General features: G+C 33.8%; 1 protein-coding gene across 1 annotated transcript; it reads right to left on the bottom strand.

Annotated features, from left to right (window-relative positions):
• LOC149781961 (paired box protein Pax-7-like) lies at positions 1–26,438 on the bottom strand. Its single transcript, XM_089934809.1, has 6 exons — positions 26,243–26,438; positions 20,543–21,061; positions 4,259–4,591; positions 2,351–2,469; positions 1,766–1,946; positions 1–1,437 (listed from the first exon to the last, which is right to left on the bottom strand). The coding sequence occupies exons 1-6, from the start codon at positions 26,307–26,309 to the stop codon at positions 1,310–1,312; spliced, it is 1,347 nt and encodes a 448-aa protein (XP_089790935.1). The 5' UTR covers positions 26,310–26,438; the 3' UTR covers positions 1–1,309.

The following is a 26,438-nucleotide window of genomic DNA, read 5'->3' as shown; positions in this document are numbered from 1 at the left end:
GAAATTCATAGTTTTTATTTATGGTTCATTTCTATTTGACTTGTAAAATTGCCATGCAGATTACAATACTGTCACTACATAAGAAACGATAATAAACAAAATCGTTGCAACGTATAAAACGATGACAATGATGGTTGGAATGACGAAAAGTATCAACCACGACGATGATGACAGTGTGGATATAGTACGCTAACTGGATTATCACAACAGTAACATAATTTAAAATGAGATTGGACTTATGATATGGATTTTAAAATGGACGATGACAAAGTTCAATCTTCATTCAAATATTGGTAATATTAGAGATTTTTCGACTCCATGAACAAAAGCAATGATAACTAAATTGAACACCTGCCTAAACTACTTATCTAAAAGTAGTTAAATCATGCATTTACAGTGCTATTAAACAGAAAGATAACAAATATCATGATTGTTACGTAATCGGGGAATAAATTTGTACACAAAGTCATAGTTAGTGAGGAAGTTCATTCGATACTCGTATCCACCAGAATTTATTTCTAACAGTTCCTTCATATAAAGTGTTATAGAAACGAAAAAAAAATCGTAATATATGTACGGTATTTATGCCAAAGCTAACAGTATATTAACGGGGGTGTCGGGCACCTTGGTCACAGACAAATAACAGTCATTTGCCGCCATTTCTATTTTACAGAGGGCAACACAAAAACGAAGCTTTGAAAACATGGGTACCTGACACTGACTCGTACTAGAACAGTTGAAAATAGAACCGACTCGTACTAGAACAGCTGTAAAACAAAATAATAGGAGCTACGTGCACAATATTTTTCATTCATAGTAATAACTCCTGTATACTCCATCTCATTCAAATGGGGCAGTATACACATGATGGCATGGAAATATCTAACATATATACAACGGTAATACTGTGTAGGATGTTCTCGTTTACAGGCATAAACCATAATGTACCATAATGTATTTCTCAACATGCTGGTATTTGATGGTACGATAGATTTATAGTGCTAAATACACTGTTATCAGCTCTGCTGTGTCTCCTGAGTTGGTCACGGATTGCAGCACTTACTAACATCAAAATACGCCTACCTAGCTACAAAACTACACATGGAATAACCATCATGCAGCATTTTATCAATGAAACCAGTATTTAGGTAGTCCATTGGGCACATGACGCATGCTCTCTTATCAGAAAAGGCTGAATACAGTCATTTTTTCCTTATGCACATGTGCACCCTTTTTCTGTATGTTAGGAGATTTGGGTAAGTGCCATAATTTAGCCACTGTCCATTTGCGCGCATGCGCATATAGCCGATCAGAATCCTGCAGACACTCGACCATTGTCGGGTGTTTGCATCAGTCCTAAAGCCACTGAATGCTCACGAGACTTCATCCTCAATGCTGCCAGGCTCTCGTCAGCAACATATCGGTCCAGGCTTGAGACTGAAACACCAAATGGAAAGAGTTGAAATATATCGTTGGTCAGTTTTGTGAACATATTCAGAAAGAATATACATTTTGATCAAGTACAGTTTATTGTTATTCATCCTGAATCTGGATTAGTTTCTTACAGATATAAAACGTTGTTAAGATCTACCTGATACTGTTTAAACAATCTTGCAAATAAATATGACCTGAGACTCGCAAAAAAGGAAGGCGTGGTTATTCGCCATGGCATGATATAAAACCATACGTACATTTTTATTAAAAATTCAAATTTGTGTCCTCTAACAATTCTAGTCATACTTTTAATTTTGCACATTTTATTTACCATTTGTCAAGTGTCCGTTGTAATGGAGGCTTGCTTTGCTGACGTCATTGTAATGGTGAATATGGTTGTTACCCGGGTAGCATCCGATTCCCCCCATGCTGGAGCTGACGGTTGAAGTGGGCCATACAGTACCATGGGAGGTATAGGCGTCATTTGTTGATATAGTCTGGAAGTTATGTACCTTTAAAAATATCAATGTCAGTTACTTTGGCAACAACTTTACAAACTTTGACAAGCATGCTAATATTCTAGCAGTCTAATACACAGTAACACCAGTTTGAATTTTAATTCCAGCAAGCTAAAATAAGTGAAGAAAACAGTTGACAAACTTTGTCTAACTTTAAGGTTCGAGAAGATGTCATGTGACAATTTTGCTTTAAAAATGCCAATTACTACTTCACAGGTTGGTAACTTAAAAACCTGCGCCCTAAAGTTTCATTTTGATAGTTCAAAAAGCTGTAAAAATTGTTTTACAAAGTAAGTGAAATCTTCGGAGAATTTATTCGAAGGCTCATACAAAATATCTCTGTGTGTGTGTGTGTGTGCGCGCGAACGTGCGTGCTTGTGTGTGTGCTTTACTGTTACCTGTGAGGGATGGTTGAAGTATCCCTCCATGAATCCGGCGTAGTGTGGGTCTTGTTTCATCGATTGCCCAAGGGACTGGTGAAGAGCTGGGGCCATGGAGGTTCGGTGCCATATGGCATCTGGAATAAATGAAGACGGCGCAATTGGTGTAGGATTACATTTTTGTGTTTATAAAGTAATGAGAGTCGTTTAAACACTCTTAAAAGTCAAAGAGTACATAGGCATTGACACAAATGACATACGAAGTTAAAAAGGTTGGGTTGGGTTGGTTTTTTTGTTGGGGATTTTTGGTTGGGGGTCTGGATCCTCTTACAAGCAGAGCAAATAACGGAGTATCCAAGAATATAACGAATGGTATACTGGAAAATACGAGACTTATTTAATCCTAAAAATTAGGTCACATTAACCAACAGTTTATATAATTTAGTTTCTTTCTTTGAGATACATGCACATAACAATTTGTATGACTTGGATCCAAGATACGGTGCATATAACGAACAGACAGTATAAAACACCAAATTACCCGAGAGTGAAAATTTGGTCAAAATGACCTACTTTCGATATGGTGTGATTATATACCTTCATATGCATCAACGCTGTAGTTTTCCTTAGTATAGGTGGAATATGGTCTAAGATAGTGACGTGTAACGAACAGATATCTAAAAGTAAATGAGTCACTCAAGTCCATTATGGACACATTGACCTAGTGATGGAATAGTTGAGATAAGCTACTCTCGTTATAATGCATTCACAAATCACTTTTCATGAGCGTACATAAATAAGGGTCCAAAGTACTGAGGGCGTGACTAATGAATTGCTAAAGAAAAATCAAAAGTAACTCAAGCTTAAATATTAGGTGACTTTGGCGAGGTCTTGGTATGGTTGAGTTACTTTCGTCAAGATGTATCAAAACGTTAGTTTTTATGAATGTATGTGAAATAAGTTACAAAATACTTTGGGTGTAATGAAAAACAGCTGAAAGTACTAAAGAAACTAAAGTATGCAAATTAAGTCAGTGACCTAGTTTAGGCACGACCGAATTACTATTTTTGAAATCCACCCAGCAAGCAATCAGTGTTCGTAAGCGTAGGTATTGAGGGGGTAACACAATAGTGAGTGGGTAACAAACGAACAGTCAAAACTATATACCCACCCCGATTTCGTTGGCGGGCATATACATCAGAGTTACCGATTGGAAATTTGACGTTGGAACCTGGGGCGAAGCCATGTTTTCTCAAAGTTTCCAGTGAAAATAGCTCACTAGAATTGGCATGTCAATAAAGCCGAGAAGAGTTTATTCATTAGGTATATTTGGTAGTTAGGTAAAAATATAATACTATATACTCGTCTAGCTCTGAACTCCTCACATATTTAACTTACAAAATACACCCAAACAAAAAACAAAATTAACGGTGTACTAAAAAAACCACTATATAGTGGTGCTTGACATAATTATATCTATCAAGGTTGAGACTGGGTAAATGGTGATTTATTTACTTGGAAATGCAAAGTGAGTTATCAAATTGTCTGTTGGATGTGAGATATCTTGTTTTGTTGTTGTTATTGTTTTGGTGTTTTACGCCTTTTCTCAGCAAAATATAGGCTATATATGGCGGCCAGTAAAACTAGTGGAGAAGAAAAAAGGAGGAACCTACGGGAATACCTCAGTAAGAACCACCGACCCACGGAAGCTACTGGCAGCTTTCTCACATACCCACCTTTTCTGAGCCCGAGACTCAAACCTGCACGGACAGAGGTGAGATGGCAGTGATCGGCAAAGGCGGGAGCTTTTAGACCACTCGGCCTCCAAGGGCCCGATATGAGATACAATTTTTTGTTGTATTCTGACCGATACAATTTACAGAGACCATGTCATCTCAATATCGATCAGGCAAAATCACAACTAACCTTGAGCCGCTGGAAAGGAATATCCTGTTGCTTCGTGCAGCATATAGGAGGGTCCATTGACACCTTGTGGAAGAAGACTGTTGAAAGGTGTTATTTGATTACTCCCCATCTGCTTTCTCCATCGGGCTCTCCTGTTGCTGAACCACACCTGAACTCGAGCCTCTGTCAACTTAGTTCGCTGAGCTAATTCTTCTCGCGTATATATATCTGGATAATGAGTTCGCTCAAAGGCTCTTTCAAGCTCCTCCAACTGCTCGGCGGTGAAAGTAGTTCTGCTCCTTCTTTGTTTCCTTTTCAGCTGAAGACCTGGTTCTGAGTCACAGTCCGAACCATCTAACAAAAAAGGATAATCTTTTTTTAATAATTTCACAAGACGTCACATTTTGTTCTGATCTGAGACGAGCCTTCTACCTCTCAGTACTCCCCACCCCCCAACAACCAACTTATTCATGCAAACCTGACCTGCAAACATGGACACTCGTCGGTGTCATTGTGTACCACGTATGCATTCCAAGCTGACTTTCCTGGAGACAACAGAATCAAATAGCTTCTGAGTAGTATATAAAAACTTTGCAAAGGTTTCATTTCTTTGCTGATGCGAAGGAAAATCTATGAAAGGAATGTTTCAGCTTTACTTACGTGACTGACACACGTTGCGGCGAAATGCAATTAATGACATCTGGATATTGTGATTTGCGTACAATTAGGTATTTGATTGACTTATCAATTAATTTAATGTATTCCTGTATTTGTTAGCGTTGTCCAATATCACGTATTATTGTAAGCCTAAAAAAAAGGTATTCACCTGTTGTAATCATGCATAAGTTCCAAGTCTCTCTTTTTGCGAGAACAAATATACTGGATCTCATTGATAGTGTCTACTTAAAGTAATGTTTACCGAAGGTCTCTGGTGATACAGGGTTTCCAGAATTTACCCTAATAGGTAATATACTTAGTTATGATTAAGGATGACACTCAAGTTACAGTAACCATTACACAACTGTCTGAGTAGATTATGATTTTATGGCGTTTAGATGCCACTTGTAGCTGTCTTATAAGAGTTGATCATATCGTCAAATATGAAATGTGTGTCGCTCATGTCCATTAATAATACCCTTTAAACAATGTATAGTCATATTTCTAACTACTTTATATTAGACAGTACCTGAATTTAAATGAGTTTTTCTGGACCTGACGAAACTGTTGAATATCTATTTGTAATGTTACTTATATTAATGTTTCAAAACTGTTATGTTGTGCTCTAGTTTATATTATCTTGTTCTTTATTTATTTATTTATTTATTTATTTATTTATTTATTTATTTATTTATTTCTATCAATGAGATTCGCTAAAATGATCAATCTACACTGCCATCTTCCCTGGTAATGCATCAATTACTAAGTGTTTACGAAGCTGCTTCTTGAAATGCGTGATGTAAGATAGGCTTTGCGATATACATCAGAGCGTATAAAACAAATCAAGTGGAACCCGTTATTTAGCAACTTAAGTTCTGATTCAGGTTTAAATAATGACTTTCCATGACAACAATTGTGACGGCTGCATGTATGAGCCCAAATAGTCAGCGGAGAAACTGAAATGAAGAGCTTAAAACTAGCAAATTTTCCAGGAGTGGCCAATGGGAAAATACGTTGTGTCATTTGGAATGGCTCTGAACGTTTTACAGGACTGGGGATTGTGACTTATTCGTTCGTTCTTCACTTTTAATGGTTACAGTTTTAGCTTTGGCTGATGGCGTCCTGGAGAGGTAATGTCCCTAACATTTTCGACAGTCACTATAAAATTTTTCACCAAACCGGAATAAAATACATGTAGATTTATTTGATAAAATTGTTTATAGTCTTTCTTTGAAAGGGGGCGGGGGAGTTATGGGGCTTGACATCTTATTAATTTTTATTGTACTAAAGCAGACTTTTGTTGTGTGTGACCAGGAAGTGACGTTGCAAAGTCAACTAATAGTGCGCCTTCTTTGAAAAATATAACATCATACCAATGCCCGCTCATTTTTCAACTTTAAAGACTAATCACAGACGAGCAGAGCATCCTGATGAACAACGAACAATAATTAAAACGCCATGATTCATAAAGCATTAACCTGCTTTTTTCGGGGTGGGGTTATCAATCATAGTTTTGAATGTTAAGGAACGTGTGGCTATGGCCAGAAAGTTTCCAAGACTTCATATTAATTTTACAAAGTTCCCGAGGAATCAGTTACAGATCGTTTTATGGATATGTGAGCTGTGGTGAATTATATGGATAATTTGTGTATTTATGAAGAGGGAAGGAAGCTGATTACACACAGTTTAGTGATATAAGATAATAAGTGCTACAAACATTCTGTACAGAGAGAGAGAGAGAGAGAGAGAGAGAGAGAGTGTGTGTGTGTGTGTGTGTGTGTGTGTGCGCGCGCAGTATAATCTCACACACCAGGTACAACACTTTCAGTTTTCTATCCAACCCCCTCTTTTCATTTGACCATGTAATTTGCGGTTTCGATCCTTTCACATTCTATATTTGTCAGTCCATTGAAAGAAAAGTCCAAAAAGAAAACAATGAACTTTTCATAAATATTATTTTCTTTATATGTTTCCTTTTAAACAAAATGTATAAAGCAACTTTCTCTCGTCGTTTGCACTCGGACACATTCTCCAATTTAACAATTATCAATTCTCTCTCTCTCTCTCTCTCTCTCTCTCTCTCTCTCTCTCTCTATATATATATATATATATATATATATATATATATATATATATATATATATATATATATATATATATATATATATATATATATATATATATATACTTAGAGTACCACGATCAGAGCACACCTTCCCGCTGCTCTGTACCCTCCACTGGCTATCCATTCAATCCAGAATCAATAACAAAATTTGTTCTCTGTGCTACATTTCACTGTCGGACTCCAGTCCAACATACCTATCTGACCTCACCCATGTGTACACACCAGCACCATACTTACGCTCTTCTTCTGACAATCGTATACTCATTATTCCCACTAATGAAAACAAAGTCATATGGACAGCGTTCTTTTGCATACCAGGGCCCAGCAACGTAGAATTAATTGCCCACTGAACTTAGACACAAAGACACAGTGATCACATTCAAGAGGGCTCTCATAGCTCACTTATTTCGACTGCAAGAACAAACTGAAAGATCTAATAATGTTTCCTACCTGAAATATTCTCAGCATGTTTTTATTTTTTAATGTTTTTCTTATTTCATGTGGTTTGTTTTTGTAATAATATTATTATGTTTCTTATCTTATAGGTGTTGTCTAATGTTGTAAAGCGCTTAGAGCTTCTAAAGATTAGGCGCTATACAAAGTCCTCATTATTATTATTATTATTATTATATATATATATATATATATATATATAGAGAGAGAGAGAGAGAGAGAGAGAGAGAGGGGGGGGGGAAGAATATCGTACATATTAGAGAATTTTAATTCTTATTTTACTGATGTTCGAACCCGGCAGGTTCGCGGGTTACGACACTAATCATCTTGCTTTCATGCACCAACTCAAAGACATATTTCAATGTTTGATACACGCTTAGCTTCCCCACCATCTTGGATATATTTACTCTCGGTTTCTGCATTACGTTCAGAGACATTTAATGATATACATGAATTCTGTTTCTAAAATGACCAAAATAAGATTTGACTCGAAGTAAGGAAAGCAAGCATTAAATCAGTTGTCGGTTTTTAGCATGCCTTCTTTTGCTGACTGATAGGATTACGACTTGGTGTAAAGGAATCGAATGAAATGGACTTTTAAAGGGTAATGCAGTTAAAATGGCGCTAGTATGTCTTTTATCAACGATATTTACATACATTTAGATATTAAATTTACGATGACTTTCCTTTGAAGCCACTTAAGTTTGTTCTCAGCCGTCCCGAAATCATGTGGTCGTAGTGCAGGAAAAGTAATCACCGCGTAAAGCATAGACTTTTATGCACGGTCCTTCAGACATAAGTATGATTTACTTCTCATTGACCGATTAGGCAAATGATCACACACTATTCTAATTTGATTATTTGGATCAATAGAGTACCAAAGCGATTGATAGGGTTTATCACACTCTTTTACAATCGTGTCGTGAAAGGCTCATATCTGATCTTTACAACTTAAAATTAGCTAGGAGAAAAAGAAATCCTGATATAAATAGGAAATTAAACTTAAAATCAGCTGATGAAGAATCAATGCTCTATTGAATATAGTCAACTTGCTTATCGCTTCACTAAGCGTGCTTGGTGTTGTAACAAACACACTAACAATATTTCGCAGTTAAATTTAAGTATCTATAGTCATGATAACTGCAGTTATTTAGAAAAACGGAAACTTTTTATTCGGCCGTACATAGTGGGGCTTTACACGATAGGCTTAAAATGGCGTGGAACAGCGGTATGAAGTTTCTTTTTTACCAGATTTCAGATATTTCGATGAATATGTATGTAAGTGTTTATATATGTATATATACATACATACATATATATATATATATATATATATATATATATATATATATATATATATATATATATATATATATATATATATATATATAGATAGATAGATAGATAGAGAGAGAGAGAGAGAGAGTTCTCTACGGAGATTCGAACCCAGGTCCGCGGGTAAATGGCACCCATCGCCTTGCCTGCACACTCGAGGTAGATAGATAGATAGATAGATAGATAGATAGATAGATGGATAGATAGATAGATGGGTAGGTAGGTAAGTAGGTAGGTAGGCACTGACAAAACTACAAAACTTAGGATCTCAGAACATTCACCGAGGGTTGAGAAAGAATGTATTACAAACCGCCGCCGCTATTGAATGTCCTTTTCTAAAAGTAATTTAAGGAACATATATTGGGGTCATTTTATTCTTCGCACAATGAGCGAAAGTAAAGAAAAAAGGAAAGTAATCAATCAGTAGGTTCTTGAAGGCATCAAAGCACAGTAGGCGCTTGCGTCTTTTCATGATCAAAGCGTCTGCCACGCGGGGAGCTGTCATCTCGAGACATTTCCCCACGAAGCATCCAATCAATTTCCTCTAAAAGTGCTAGTTTGATGCGCAAGTAATGTCCTAACACTCCTCGCTGCGGCGGACCTTTTTAAGAATCGTGAAGAAAATAACAAATTTATGACGAAAATTCTATGTTAATATCAACGTGAATCAGTACTTGGACGTCGGAAAATTCCCATAGGTCTTTTGTCAGTTTTAGTGGTACATTTTACGGTTAATAATTCCCATTAAATTATATACTAAGGGGAATCATTTAAAGTATGATATATGTGACATTTATGGGAATAAACTGTCGCTTTCTGGTTATAAAAAAATCACGAGGAGAAACCATCTTTTAATTAGATTTCGATTATAGAAAAGATTATCGTCTATACACGTCGCGGTCTCAATAGGGGGGAATTTAAATAAGGGTATCGAATTTCGGCAAGAAATTAAGACAAATAGGTTAATTTACACAGGTGTCTTTATACTGGTGGGCCCGGAACAGGTAAAAGTAAAGACGACATTGAATTGGAAGCTCGTCAAACATTGACTACTCGGGTATTAGTTGGCATTAGTGACCTTTAGAGATGAGATCAACGGGGTATTTTTGAGTGGATAGAAATTTGATTTTCTACAAATCTGTCGGTTTAAGTCATATGTGACGGCTTGCTGAGTTTTTAAAACTTTCATTTCATGTTGGCGATTATACACTTATTGAGAGCAGGGTTAGTGTCCATGACTTGTTTTATCAATGCCACCCAATATTGAAATTTTAATGTACTCAATGACATGGAATTAAATGTGACATCCAGCCGACATTTCGGGCGAACTTAAGCCTCAGTTCGGTTTCTGTCCTGACTAAATTTCATGCTAGCGTGACTGTATAAAATCTTCAATCTCTTTTCTCTCCTTCTGACATTATATCGTCGTGTTATGTTTTTAAAAACATCGTATAAACATACCGAGTGTACTTTGGACACTATTGTTTAGCGTTAGTTTCATTGTCATTTTAAAAATTTAAAAAAAAAAACATCCAAAAACTAAGATTCGTGGATTAAGTATAAAACGCTAATAATTATAACAGAACGATGAATGGAAAAGCAGGTAATGAACCAAATAAACAGTTTTGGTTTGATTTTTATGTATAAGATTAAATAAATTCAAATTATGTGCCAATATTACCATAGACATGTTTTCGATCCCCACTAAACTGTATTCTACCATGATATTAAAGATTCTGTAACATATTAATTCAGCTCATATCATTAGATTGATTGATGGGAACGTGAGCTTCTGATATTGTACGACATGTCTTGAAACACCACCTCTTCCACCCAAAGGCCATTGTCTCTCAATACAAGTGGTATCTCGCAGCAGGTCACAGCATTATATAATCAGTTTGTGCATTGAGAATCCAATCTCTTAAGGTGATCTCGCAGCAGAGATCTTGAAATAGATTTTACTGTACTATCTAAAAAAAATTAAAATACTGGAAGACGGTAAGAAATAAAATTAAAATATTTAACTAAGCTAAAACTTAAAAAAAGGTTTTTACATTTTGCTAATTTTCTTGAATGACGGAACGTATCGAAAACTACTAAATAGCTGTTTTTGAGGGACGGGGTGCAGTCGGGGTGGCGTTGGAGTTGATGCCCGGCCTTTGAGTGCTAACAAAGGTGAATTTATATTTACAAATGTTGTTATGGAAAAATAGATTATCAACAACATTCACCCGTACGAAAAGTAATTAACAGAACCAGGTTTAGGTCATTTATTTACATTCCTAATTTTTAAGAAAGCTTAAGAAATTAGGGCTTGCATTTTCCTAACGTTATAAGTGTGTTAAGTAAATTAATATATCACATTTGTTTCTTGTTTTCGTGTCTATTTCAATCTTGATCTTGAAACGAATGTGACAGCCTATAATGTCATGCTAGAATAAAGTTAAATCATCTTTTGACAAATTTTGATTAGGTGTAACAAAACTGAGAGGAACCGAGCTTTGTAAGCTTCTTTTCTATTTGAATTAGTGGTTCAGAGTATAGTCTGGTAGATGTGCTGGACTTTGACCTCGAGAAAATAAATGTTTTATTGCTTCAAACATATAGAAAATAAGAAATTTGAGATATATTCACATAAAATATCTAAATTTTGTTTAAGAAAAGATATTCAAAAAAATACAAATGCAGGTTATTCCGCTGATGTGAAAAATAAAAATGTCAAATTAGAATTTCCAGAATTGCCTTTCAGAAAAAAAAAGAAATATATATCCTTGAAACGCTGACATTTAAACATGAAAAGAGAATCTGTTTAAAATGGCTGGCCTTGCGTTTAAAATTTATATTTTTTAAGCTGGAACTTCATTGTATATAACGAATGTAACTGATAGACAGCTGCGAAAAATCGTCCAAAATGCAGAAGAAAAAACATTGTCGTTAATAATAATTATGTAGACATGTTTACAGTCATAACAACGAAACCTAAAATGCCAACCAAAGAAACAATAGTACCTATCATTAGAACACCAGAAGTTCCTAAAAAGACACATACCTACAACTAAAATCTCTCATGGCATTATATATATATATATATATATATATATATATATATATATATATATATATATATATATATATATATATATATATATATATATAATAATAATAAAATAAATAATCAAGCATTTATTGGCATGCATTTTTATTTTCCTTTTTAAAAAGATTATCCGCCTAGTTGATCTATGGTCCTAATTATCGCTTCAAATTTACATTAGTACAAAAAGAGAAAACAAACTCAGTATTATGGTAAGAATTAATATGATGTCGTTATCAGTTATTAAAGATATAACGTTTTCTGGTAATGTTAAATGCGAACCTATTACATTAACAATTATCAGAGCTGGGTAACACGAATAATTTGGTATTGCGGTATATCTGAACATACCGCGATACGTTCAATGGTACCGCATTTATTATTTTGTGATCAAAGATAAAGTCATGTTCTTGTATCACATGCGTTACCAACCTTCGGCTTATTCCTATGTAAAATTGGTTGTATTTTATAATCGAACATTTTCTCGTATCACGTGTTGCCAACCTTTGGCTTGTTCCCCTGTATAATTGGTTGCATTTGATATCTAATCATGTTCTTGTATCACTTGTGCTACCAACCTTCGGTCTATTCCCCTATAAGACTGGTTGTATTTTATCTACAAATCATGTTCTTGTATGACACGTGTTACCCACCTTCGGTCTATTCTCCTCTAAGAATGGTTGTATGTTGATATCATATATTGTTCTTTTATGACATGTGTTACCCACCTCCGGCTTATTGCCCTGTAAAACTGGTTGTATTTTATGATCAAATCACTTTCTCGTATCACGTGTTGCCAACCTTCGGGTTATTCCCCTGTAATATTGCATTTTTGACAGTTTGACATGATATTTGCACGTTTTGAATTGACAATATCAAAGACTGGGTGGTGTTATATCCATGTATATTTAAGCATGGACTGATTGTATTAATTTAATTAAGTCCTACTAAACAAATTAATCTCTCTCTCTCTACATTATATATATATATATATATATATATATATATATATATATATATATATATATATATATATATATATATATATATATATATATATATATAAAGATGTCACGTGCCGACGAACCCCGCTTATCTAAAGACTTTTACGGAAAGTTCCATATAGTGTAGTGTAGCTTACTACATATAAAGTGTGCTGCATTTTGATTCCATTGGAACATAGATTACATTTACATGTGGTCACTTTAAGCATCAAAAGACACCTCTACGCTACTTGCTGAACCTGCTCATCACATCTGGCTAAAATGCCATGAACTGTTATAGAGCTATGCTCCGAAAATGAACATGTGATGTTTTTACAGACTAACAGTCGGACAAATAAAATCCATATCCTCTGCCCCCGTACCGTATCATGTTAAGATAAAAAGGAATGAAAATAATCTAATATACAGATAAATGTGGATACGACAAAAATCGTTACAGGATTCTCAAAAATCTCGGATGAGTGTTTGTTAACAACTTTGATAATTGCATATTTCATCGACAACATTACTGTTCTAAAATTACACATGTTTGACGTCCAGTCCTATCCTAGTGTATGTGTGCGTGTGCTTGTGTGTGCAAGCGTGTTTGCTACCATACCAGATATGAAATAAGGCACTCCCGGTCTTAGCCGGTAAGCCTGTGCAACGAACGTACAGGGGGAATCTATAAATTGTTGAGATGGGATGGTTTTCAATTAAAACCCGCAGAATCACCACCCTTTTCGCTAAATCTCATTTCAAACAAGTTTAATTCGTCGTAAAATTTCCATTGATCTTTAACATTTGGGTTCAAAAGTATTTGCCTCATTTTCCCATCGCCGGATCGGCTTACCTGCTTCGACAGGTAGCATAATGTGGTTAGAGAACTGGGCGCGCGCCTGTTCTCCAAAGTACAAAAACTCTTAAGGGTTCTCTTTACGAACGTGACATTATGATCGCCAACTCCGTCAGGTTCCAGGTTACTTTTGCTGTCGGTTACGTAAAGACGACGGTAATACATCACTCACGCTCTGACGTGTCGATTACATCAGGGTGATAACCAATTCTGGACTGAACTGAAGACACAAAACATATCGCCAGAAGGCGCGTCGGTAGGGGAATCGGAACAATATCAAAATACGCGAAACATTCCGAGATGCGAACCCAAATAATTCGATATCGTGTCCACGCGAGTTGATTAGCTGGAAGAAATCAATGAAATTAAATTTAAAATGTTATCGACCGACTAACTGTCGTAATACTGCCCACAGCGACGTCGTCTTTTTTCTTTCTTTTGGATTTCACCCGCAGTGTCCAATATGAGAGGGCTGAACTTTTTTTTAAACCGGTATAAAATTGAACTAAACTAAAATGTCACTTAAAATAGTGACTATTACGTTTTCTACTTTGGTATTCAGCTGTAACCGCAGCCTATAATGTAGGTCGTAATCTCACTCGGTGCATGACTTATTACATTTTGTGAAGTTTCTATCAACAACATTATTACTACATGATGTTTTAAGTTTCGAATTTTCTAATGGGGAACTAATCATGAAATAAAAGTATACGTTTATTATTGTTTTTTTGTTTCTGTTTCATATTCCTCATATTATTTTCTTCGGAATTTGTACTTTTGTGATACGTCGCTTTCCACGTGTTCCGTCGTATTCCTCATACAACAGTGGCTTTTGTAATAAATAGAGGAATTATTGCCGGACCCCATTAACTTACAATGGCGAACCATTAGGAAAAGTTAAAATTAATTTTTCTTTTAATTTTTAAACAATGTATTTATTTATTCTTTATTTATTTATTTATTTATTTATTTATTTATTTATTTATTTATTTATTTATTCTAACTACAGTGTTCAACGGTATAGACATAAATATATCTATATCCTAATTACCATTCAGTAATTGAAGCAATTGTAAATGTATATTGAGGTAAACAATAAAAATGTTAAAGTCTTCAAAGGAACAATATTTTCTTTTACATGAAATATTATGACTGTATTCATTCAAATTCGTTTTTTACTTTAAAATAAAGATATGTGCACAAGTCTTCATAATTCCTGTTTCTGTCGGAATCACACAACAAATGTAACGACTACAAATATCCGAGAATTAACTGGAGTTTATTTTAAAGGAATATCACAAAATGCGTTATCAGTTTCACTCTCAACGCCAAGAAAACACATTAACTTCATCATTGTCAGACCAGCATTTACAAATGAGAGTGTATACACACACACACACACACACACACACACACACACACATATATATATACTTCATATAATAATATATCGCAGTTATATGCGTTTCTAGATCATATGCGCATCTTCATGCATTTAAAATTGAGTAAAACCAGTAAAATTTAAATCTGTAGGAATAGCAATCAAACAATAAAGAATACAATATATAAAACATATGTGTATCATTTCTTCCCTTTTTAACATGGAAAGTACGGTTTGAATCGAAAGCTGACTATTCGTGTATAACGATTACATTTATCAGTAAACACTTTTGTTCAATCAAGTTTTTGACTGAATCTCAAAATTCCGTTCTAATGAATAATATTGCAACAGATTTGAGTTTATGCGCTAGAATTTATATTGGTACTGTTATCCACGTTGTAAAAGTCTTTACTGTCGTTTTCAACGCATTGTTTTATTAAACAAAAATATTTACGCTTCATCAAAATAACGTCTTCTCTCCCAGAATCCTATTGATCTGCATAATTTATTTGTCTATAAGAGAAAAATGTTCATATTTATATATTTACAGATAATATCACCATCACCATTAAAACAATTGCAAATAAAATCAGAAATATACAAGTCTGATCAATCACTACACTGTGGCAATGATGGATGCAAACAAAAACTTTTTAAATGATTTGAATATTTTCTACAGTTTTTAATTGCTTTTACAATTTTGATTCATTTTGCTATAATGATTATTAGAAACGTAAGTTACAGTTTGAATATTTTATACAGTTTTAAAATTATGGGATAAATTTTACTTAAACGTTTTACGAAATAAAAGTTATATTTTGTATTCATTTCCTTCTGACAGTTCTTCAAAGTAGATAAGTATACTGAACAGTTAAAATTTGTATTATTATCTGCATTAAATGTAGCGTTTATTATTATTATCAAATTTTTTTAGCAGTAGTAAAATTAATTGATAAATAAACCATATAGCTGAGAGATTTGTAACACACCCAAACCCCCCAAAAAACAAACATTGTTTCTTATAAAATGAATTTAAAAAGTGTATCAATACGCTAGTCATTCATGATTTCCTCTTAATTATTCTCTTAAAATCCTCTTTTTTTTCTTACATAACATGCAGATATATGTGGACACGTGCATTTCTTGGGCGAAAATATCGATGTTTTGCTCACAGTATATTTAATTGTATTGCCTTCACAACAAGAAATTAAATTACAAATAAACAGTGCCTGTATATAACGACAAATACGGTATCCATACCATACAATAATGGACCAGTAATTGAAAGACTACAACTGTTTAACGTTAGGGTGTGAATTGCAATTTCAAAGTTTTGATGTGCAAACATTTATGTTTCATTTTACCCCTACCGCTGCCCGTAAGTTCTTCATAAACCACATCTAAGGGTACAGATACATTAACTAAATAAATACGTCCCCAAACGGATCTATAGTTACCATATCTAGGGGCAAAATCTGTGTAGGGACCGCTACATGAAAAGGGCTTACTGAGTTTCCAGATGGGGTGGATCCAAGCTAAGGAGGAAATTTGATTTGCCATTTTGTTCTGGCATCTGGGCTCAGCCAGCAAGTCTTAGAGTCAAGGAAACTGGATATCCTTGCAAGTGACTAATTACTTGGATAATATTATTCGCTGCGTTTAAATTGCCATTCTGACGAAAATTCCCTCTCGGCATTATTTTTTACCAGGAAATAACTACAAATGCATTATAATTAATCATAAGAACAAATTCGGAAAATCATTTGAAATCTTAAATAAAAATGAAATCTTAAATAAAAATAATTCTTCGTTCCTTAACTTGGATTAATATGTCATTCTTTGTCTAAATCATTAATATTTGCAGACAGTATGGCTTTCACGTCCATTAACGGTTTCATGTAAATGCATCATAAAGAACTTATTTCAATTGTACAAATACATTTTGCAGCTCAGATCTACTTGGAATGGAAACCCGACAATCTGTCTTCTGTACTAAGCCGGACTCAAACCCATGCGATTTTGAAAAAGGAGAAAATTATAACTGCCTCAACCATTTCTAGTTTGCCTGACCCTCTATATAACAAAGAACACATTTTTTAAAATAATTTTTTTTTGCAAGTTCAGCACTGCGCATTTTTAGTATAACGCAATGTTTTTCGGCAGGCCATAAACGTACGGGCGACGAAAGTGACAATTTAAGCATTCCGTTACCCTAATTTTCCGCCCTGATGTTCCTGCGATGCCTACTAAAGTGACTAGGACTGCGAAAACCAGAGTATAATGTCTCTGATGAAACAATCCAACGTGAAATTTCAATTATTTCATCATTTTTATTTTGTAATTTGATTTTCATTTGCAGCAAGTAAACTGGAATAGAACAACGCTCATACAAACAAAAGCCGGTGCACATTAGAAAATGGCGATATGTAATTAGCACTTGTACAGTATGTCCTCGTATGTTTGTTAATTTGGATTTTTGTCTTCGTACAATTTAAAATAATTGAATGTATATATGTAACAAGTAAGTGGTGTTTATGGCGATCATGCTTTCCAATTTAACACTTAAATGAAAGAATTAACCTGATTAATTGAAAATAATATCGACTGTCGACCGTTAATAACTCGAATAAAGGTGATCCAGCATAATTGTTCAATAGTGTTTCAAAATGTGTATATGTGTATGCTGAAGTTTGAATGGCTTAAGATAAAAAGCAAAAGAATACGGAATTTAAAAAAGACAAAGAAACTACTTTGTCCACACGTGAATATATATATATATATATATATATATATATATATATATATATATATATATATATATATATATATATATATATATATATATATATATATATATATATATATATATATATATATATATATATATATATATATATATATATATATATATATATATATATATATATATATATATATATATATATATATATATATATATATATATATATATATATATATATATATATATATATATATATATATATATATATATATATATATATATATATATATATATATATATATATATATATATAAGAGAGAGAGAGAGAGAGAGAGAGAGATGCTTCCTAGAGGCTATTAGTTTCATACTAAGTTTTCGTTGATGAAAAAAAAAATGTATGCTTAAAAAATTAAGATGGAACTTAGATAAAATGTCAAAATGATCTTTAACTAGACACGTGAATAGGCCTCAAGGTCTCGTCAATTCCCCTCACAGCACGATCACCGAACAGCTCGATATCGAGTTAACTAGCTAGAAGCACTTGTGTAGGTGGCAAGTATATTGTCATAATTAGTCCGATATCAAACAATCAGGCGATTGCGTAATTGAGACCCGATATTTTATTTATTCTAACATGGCATGTAGTAATATATCTGTTTCAATTTCACGCCTCCAATATCAGAACATTATCTGAATTTAACGGTGTTAAAGAGAAAACACTCAACGGGGTTATGATAGTCGAGAATACCACAAAGCATCGCACTGACCCATGAAACTAATCGCTGTTAATTGTTCAAGATATCTGTGGAGGGCGAGATTTTCATTACTTTCTCAATTAAATCAGGACCTAAATAAGCTTAAACTGACTCGAAGGAGATATTATTAATTGAGAAAAATATTGCTAGCATCGGGAGAGAGAGTTTGAACGGAAGAGTGTGTGTGCTCAAGATAGCACTGTTTGCGATAATTCCAATTCAGCTGTAGTTTCATTTTATATTAACAAATATATATGTAACAATACTTGGCAAGGTAGTTAAAAGAAACAATATAGAGCAAATACATGTATTTATCTCTTGCAGCATACTATTACAGTATACTAATACGTTATCTCTTGCATCATACTAATACAGGGGGCCCCGAGTGGCCGAGAGGTCTAAAGCGCTTTCCGTTACGGATCACTGCCATCTCACCTCTGTCTGCGTGGGTTCGAGTCTAGGATTCGGCCAATGTGGGTATGTGAGAAAGCTTGCCAGTAGCTTCTCGTGGGTCGGTGGTTCTTTCCGGGGATTTCCTGGGTTCTTCCTCCACCATTAATAGTGGCCGACATGTATAGCCTATCGTGTGCTGAAAAATGGCGTTAAACCCTACAACAACAGCAACATACTATTACATCATCTATTACAGCATACAATACATTATCTCGTACAGTATACTATTACAGTATAGTAATAAATTATCTCTTACAGCATACTATTTGACTGGTCCTAACTTTTATTAGGTTTAAATTTTGTATATTGCAATGTTTCTAGCAACAAATAAGCCCATGCAATAGATTTGCAACGTAAAGAACAATTTCGAATTATATATATATATATATATATATATATATATACACACACACACACACACACACACACCCAAGCTGTATTTTTTACTTGAATGGAACCGATAGTGTTTTTATAGCAACCAAGATCTTGATTTGTATGACAGAAACACTAGAAATCATTAAAAGTCTGGCAATCGTTTAAAATATCCAAGAGTACAGTACATCATTATGTCTCGAACATTCCATTTTTGTCTTTGGTAATGAGATATTTTTAATTGTTATAAATATTTGTTTAACGTCAATATGAAGAAGAATGTTAACTTTCGCAAACGTATATTTTTAATGGACGTTTCTATTTAGTAAACAAAATAGAGCCCCAACGTAGGTAGGTCAAGGTTTGCAATATTGAAAATATCACATATTAGATGGTCATTAAAAGAAGGTTACGCTTTGCTTCGCATGCGCAATTTCAGCATGCCAAAGAAAAGCAACATTTTCAAACGCGTGTATTTTTATTAATTTCTTCAAAACCTAGAAATCATAAGGGGAGTCGTTGTTTTATAATTTTAGCTGAGTCAGTTTCATGGTTCCCACAGACATACATTTAAATAGTAAATAGTCGAAATATCAAATATATATGTAGACGTTCATTGGCTAACTAGAGGTTTCCCATCATGTCGAGCTCAGAAACGTTTGTCGTCATAGAAGCAAACCCCAAAACAATACTTAAGTTGACAAAAGAAACACAGGACACAAAAGCGAAGACGTTTTCATGGGGGATCAATACAAAATCAACTACGAAAGTAAAGAATAGACACAAAGATGATACAATGATCCTGGAAATGCATGTATATATATGTATGTATGTATATATATATATATATATATATATATATATATATATATATATATATATATATATATATATATATATATATATATATATATGTATATATATATATATATATATAGAGAGAGAGAGAGAGAGAGAGAGAGAGAGAAGAGAGAGAGATACAGATAGACAGACATATAGAGAGACAGACAGACATATAGAGAGACACTGAGACAAAAATACAGATAGACAGACAGAAATAGAGAGCGCCAGATTGACAGATTAGAGGCAAGATAAATTTACCTTCGTCCTCAGTTTCTGTCTTTTCATCAGGCTTCGAGTCACCAAGTATCCCGTCGATGCTGTGTTTACCACCCTTGTCGCTTTTCTCACCATTGTCACTTTCGTGTTCCTCGCTGCTCTCTCCTTCAGAGCGGTGAGACTTTGTCCTTAACACTCTACTGATGGAACTAACGCTTGGAACACTACTCCTATCACACACATTGTCCTTCAGCAGCCTGTCCCTTATTTCCCAACTAAAAATACCCGGATTTTCTTTCTTGTATTGTTCTACCTTCTTTTCGACTTCAGGTGTTGCCACACGAGGTTTACTTCCCCCAATAACTCCAGGGCGAATACTTCCGGTTTCCTGGTACCGTTGCAGAATCTTGGAGACACATCCATGCGATACTCTAAGCTGGCGACTTATGACGCACGGACGGACACCTTGGGATGCTAGTTCAATTATTTTAAGTCTGATGTGATTCGGAAGAGGGCGACCATTGATGAAGACACCACCCAGTTGATTGACTCTTCCTTGCCCTGAAATTTTGAATTTCGAAATAAAACAAGTTTATTTTTGTATACCTTAATAGCTTGAAAACGACCAAACATCACTGTATTTACTCTTTTTGTTCTTTTTTGCTTTTCGTTATACCACAACCATTTTCACCACTAGGTGGAAACCAAATTGTCTCCACTAAGTGGAGTAAAGTATGCGTGACTATAATTCCTTGAATGTATCTTGAAACCATTGTGACACATAAAAAGAAGTTTTGTTTGTTGTTGTTGTTTATAAGAGTTGATATAATTTAAATGTTATCAGAACTAGAGCATTGTTTGTTCTCGTATTACTTTCAATATGTTCATTGGTATTAATAGTTGGTTAATTTACAGTAAATTAACCACTTATTAGTATTCGAGGATAAACATTGATTTTGTTCTGATACTGAATACACTAAACTTATGTCGAAATTTAATTAGCATATATATTTAATTTTATTTAATTAATAAAATTTGAATTTTTTTATTTATTTATTTATCTATTGGAAGAAGGGGCTCTTTTTATGTCGTTAGGAAGTTTCGACTAAATTTATGATATTTTACTGATATCAGTATAGATGAAATCACAAAATAATGCCTTGTTTTTAAAAAATGTTCATGTCTTGTAAGACCATTTATTGTTTTACAGTCATGAACGTATTATATTTTAAGAGAATTATCTTCAAGGAACATACTTAAAGAAGATTATTTTAATCGCACACATAAGATGTTGTAGGACGAGTGCGTGCATCTTAATATCGGTACATTTATAGATTATTTGCAAGGTATTTTATTATCATTTTGTATGCAATAAGTGACGATGCATAAACTTCCTCTCTTGAAAAGCCCATATACCTTATTGTTAATTGCTAGTTCTTAAACCACTTGGCGTCATTTTATATATCTCTAAATGTTCAACACATTTATCCATATTCTTTTGGTAAATGAGGCTATTATTTTCAATATTTGTTTGATATTAAATATGGCTTTTAACGAAGCTATATATATATATATATATATATATATATATATATATATATATATATATATATATATATATATATATATATATATAAAGTGCTGAAAATTCAAAGCATTCTTATCCACGTATAATTCATGTGTATTTAATTCAGTCCTATCTGTCACATTTCGTATAATTTCTTCCGCTTTTTTCCACCCAAATTGTCAACTATTGTGGAAGTCTTTGTGACTGCTGCAAGTGGGAACTTGCTTGTAGTTACTTGCTGCAAATGAAATTGCAATCGATTTCTTTATTTTATTTTATCGTTAGGTTGAATGCAAATTTTATCTGAATAACTAAAGAAGGAATTGTTTTAAAATTATACTGTTTCTAATACGGTTTCAGTAAACACAAAATCTAAGCACTGATCTCGCATATAATATTAAGCATATATTGTCTTTCAGGACACAACTGGCTGCCTTATCATATTATCCTTAATCCTTATTCTTACAAAAGAAAGTAGAGAAAGATGCCTCAATGATAGCATTTTATCTTGTAAGACAGTATTGTACAATGTACCTCTCTTGCGTTTGCCTCCGAAAAGGATTTTGTCTTCTTGAATAAAAACGCATACATGACTTCAAATAGGAAGATCTGGTAGAAATAAATCCCTAAAAATTAGATCCATAACAATTTTACAGCTATTCTGTCTATACAATATGGTTATCTCTTTTAGAAGTGGTCATTGATCTAAATTTAATATTTACCATTTTAATAAAATATTTGCATCGATTTTCGAGAAGACTAGCAGTAATTTGAAACACAATAATCTAAAAGATCGTTTTCTAATATGTTTCAATAAAATTATCTATTTAATCCTACATACATGCAGTCAATTACATTATGTCACCGTTTCAAACCTTGTGTGATTATATGCTAAAGATTTGACCTTGACAATTCCACGGGTGAAAGTTTAAACCTAAATTGTAGGCTTTTTCATAAGTCATTACGAAATCACAATTTATATTTTAAAAAAATTGCAATTGCCTCTAAACAAAATTTATCAATTTCGTTGAAAATATATATAATCATCCAAATCCATACCTTTTAAAAGGGCTTCAGTTTCCATCCGTGAATACTCCATAACTAAATACTAACTCTACCTGAGGTTGTACTATTTGTGTTTAAGGACTATCATGCCAGCACCTGTAAACTTTGACATGAGGTACTTGTAATGCGAGAATTGCAAATGTGACCAGAATTTGAACGACTTACTCTTAGCATGCAAATGAGGTTATGAATAATTAATGTCTGAAACAAAAGCCGATTCACAACTCCAATAACAAGACGAATAGCTGGGGTAACAGGCTGGTACCATACAGCTACTCTTCTTCTCGCCAAAAGAGGAAAATGTTCGCGAACCCGCCCACCAGTTGCTATCGCAATAGTATTGGGCACTAATTAACTGGGGCCAATAAAACAAGTTCATCAAAGGAAGATCGCCTTTCCAGCTTGACAAATTTATAAACTCCCATCTCTTTGTGTCTTGATAGCCTCTTACAACTAAAATATATGGGTGATTGAATTTTGATCGAGCGAGGTAATGAATGAGGGACGAATTACCGGGTCTATTTAAGAATGCTCACAATGTAACCTTGTTCCCAAAGAAGCTGATGGCAACATCAAAGACGCGTAAAGCTGATGCTTTGAGCGTTCCGATAGAGCTGCAGACGTTATCAAATGATAAAATAATTACACGGGAAGTCCTGTTACATTTTTAGGGAGGAAACGTGATTTATCCTTTCTAGGGATGATAGTTTATACAAATTTTTATTCCATGCTCAATATCGGCTGAAATTAACAGTTTAACCGAAGTGATAGTAGGAGTTATGTGTATATATACATGGGATCAATTAAAAACTGTAACTCTGGCCCTAATGGCAGAAACCTATCTACCTGCCTGCCAGCCTGCATACATACATACATACATACATACATACATACATACATACATACATACATGTATTGCAATGAAGATTAATTCATTGTCAAAGTGTATGAAACCTTTTGGTGTGTATTATTACTTAAAACCTCATTCTTCTAAAACCATTTCTTTAAAGCTTGCTGATGCATTGGGGTTGCTGTGTCTCTCATTAATGGGTTTGATTAGCGGACATTCGAATATACAGATTCTTTGCACTTCATACTTGCAAACGTTACTATTTAAACGCGTTATGTCGTGGATTCAACACAAAGTGTAATGTAATGTAAATTCGAAATGGAACATTGAAAATTCAACATTGAAATATATTATTTTTAAATCGATAAATAATGGATGCTCCCTATCAACAAATCAAATAAAATTTAAGTTTATATTGTTATTTTAGCGCTCGTAAAATACTGAATTTTTCATATAACATTTGACTGATCATCCACAGTTGTGTACTGATGTACTACGCTGTTGCTAATATCTAGCCCTGAGTTAAATGAAATCATACTATATTTATGAGTAGCATATCGAATGAAATTAAATAAATCTAACTATTATCAAATCAAATTAACCATTTTGTAATAGCTATTGTATTTTAATTCATACTTTGTTGACTGTTCGATACCTGTCACAAGATGAACCAATAACACATGTATGAAATGGTTATCACCGATTACCTTGAACTATTACATGTTTATTTCATTTCTTTTTCTCGTATTTTTCAAAATTGCAGAAGCATATCATAAATAAACAAAATCCAAATTTAAAACTGACTGGCTTTAGCGACCAGCATGAAGAGTGAATGTGAGCTCAGACCACGGAGATGTTAGGAAGGGGACCGATCCGCCGTAGTGTATGGTTCCTATGTAACGTCACGCCTTGTAAAACAATGCCGTGGTTTAATGCATTGGAAAATACCCATGACATTTACATTAACCCTGGGAATGCATATATTTCATGGGCATGCATATATTTCGAATTTGTTACCTTTCTCTGTACATCTCATTCATCTTCTCAATGTTGTTATTTATAGTATGTTTCAATTGTCCAGGCCTAAAATGTAATGTTGTTTACCTGTTATGTTTACCTCCTTGTCTCCCTCCCTCACTACTCATCTCGCTATCTATTTTTTTAATTTATCTATCTATCTATCTAAGTTTTCATCATAATAAAGGCAATCCCTTTAATATGCGTTATTCTACAATCTCAGGGACAAAAGCTGCAAATCAACTATGAATAAGTTGCCGTCTATATCATGAATGCATCTATATCATTTTGTACAAATAAAAATATAATTTTTTTGTTATCTATAGCAGTGGGCCTGACACGTTTTCATACCGTATTATATCATGAATGTTGCGAATTTTGTCTGTAAAATTCTAAGATAGCTTCTGAGACAATTTTCCCTTTGGGGTAAAGTGTTGGTTTTGTTTCAATTCTTTCAAAAAGGTTTTAATAAAAACATAAAAGAAAAACAGCATTTAACAATATATCTAAGGCGCAGTATAAAAACTATATTTTATTCGAAGGAAAACGAAATATGAAAATATATCATAATTGACTAATTTACATGCTAATGAGTGCATATCGTGAAAAAATAATTATATTATTATTATTAGTAGTAGTAGTAGTAATAGTAGTAGTAGTTTGATGTTTGCTTCATGTTCATAATACGATGGTGTCATTAGTATGATTTTTTTAAAACGTAAGTAGCATACAAAAATTGATATGAATGTCAAGGTTATGAAATAGTTCAATACTGCATGGGACATTTTAGTCACGTACAAAGCTAATACTTCTTTCTAAAGATACAATTCATGTACCTCGTGAACATCTAAATTTCAGAGTATATTGAATACGTTTGATAAAACATTAATCTGATTTCTTGTACATTAGTGTGACCAGAAAGGTATAGCGAGGAGTCGATGCTATGAAAACAAATGAAAAAATAAGGGATGGGACAATATCAAAATATGCACGGAGGTATTTATACATTTGCTCGATACCATGGAAATATTAAATAATATAGCCAAATTGTTTCAATCTGAAATCTAAATAATCGCATGGCAGCTATACCAAAAGAGCCTGTAATTCTTTATTACACACCTTGTTAAAAGAAAGTAAGAATTGCAATTGGACGTTAACGTACATTCCTAGTCTTCGCGCATGTATCAGCGAACATATATAACATTACAACATATATGTGATTGCTTATGTCATGAAGTGTTACCTTCAAGAGGGAAAGTTGGCATGAACCCCAGCCCTGCAAGATGATACTGAAACACTGGATTCAACATGATGCTGAGGAAGGCATCAACTTCCGAACAGATAAGACGTTTCAGACAGGTAACTCAGGTGTTTAACCAAGCAGACACGCTCTCAGGTGAATCTGGCCAGCAGATTACTATTTCACCTGCTAATGTGCC

Source organism: Sinohyriopsis cumingii, chromosome 15 (assembly GCF_028554795.1).
Source record: "Sinohyriopsis cumingii isolate HCF-2022 chromosome 15, ASM2855479v2, whole genome shotgun sequence".
Lineage (NCBI taxonomy): Eukaryota > Metazoa > Mollusca > Bivalvia > Unionida > Unionidae > Sinohyriopsis > Sinohyriopsis cumingii.
This window is presented reverse-complemented; position numbering and strand designations above follow the sequence as displayed.

Bases quoted from the DNA above. Each gene is read 5' to 3' on its own strand.
- LOC149781961 (XM_089934809.1), bottom strand. From the start codon at position 26,309: ATGTTGAATCCAGTGTTTCAGTATCATCTTGCAGGGCTGGGGTTCATG. The intron at 4,592-20,542 runs GTAAATTTATCT...CTTTTTTGTTAG, and splicing joins GACAGAAACTGAGGACGAAG to ATGGTTCGGACTGTGACTCA. The intron at 1,438-1,765 runs GTAAATAAAATG...TTGGTGTTTCAG, and splicing joins CAACGGACACTTGACAAATG to TCTCAAGCCTGGACCGATAT.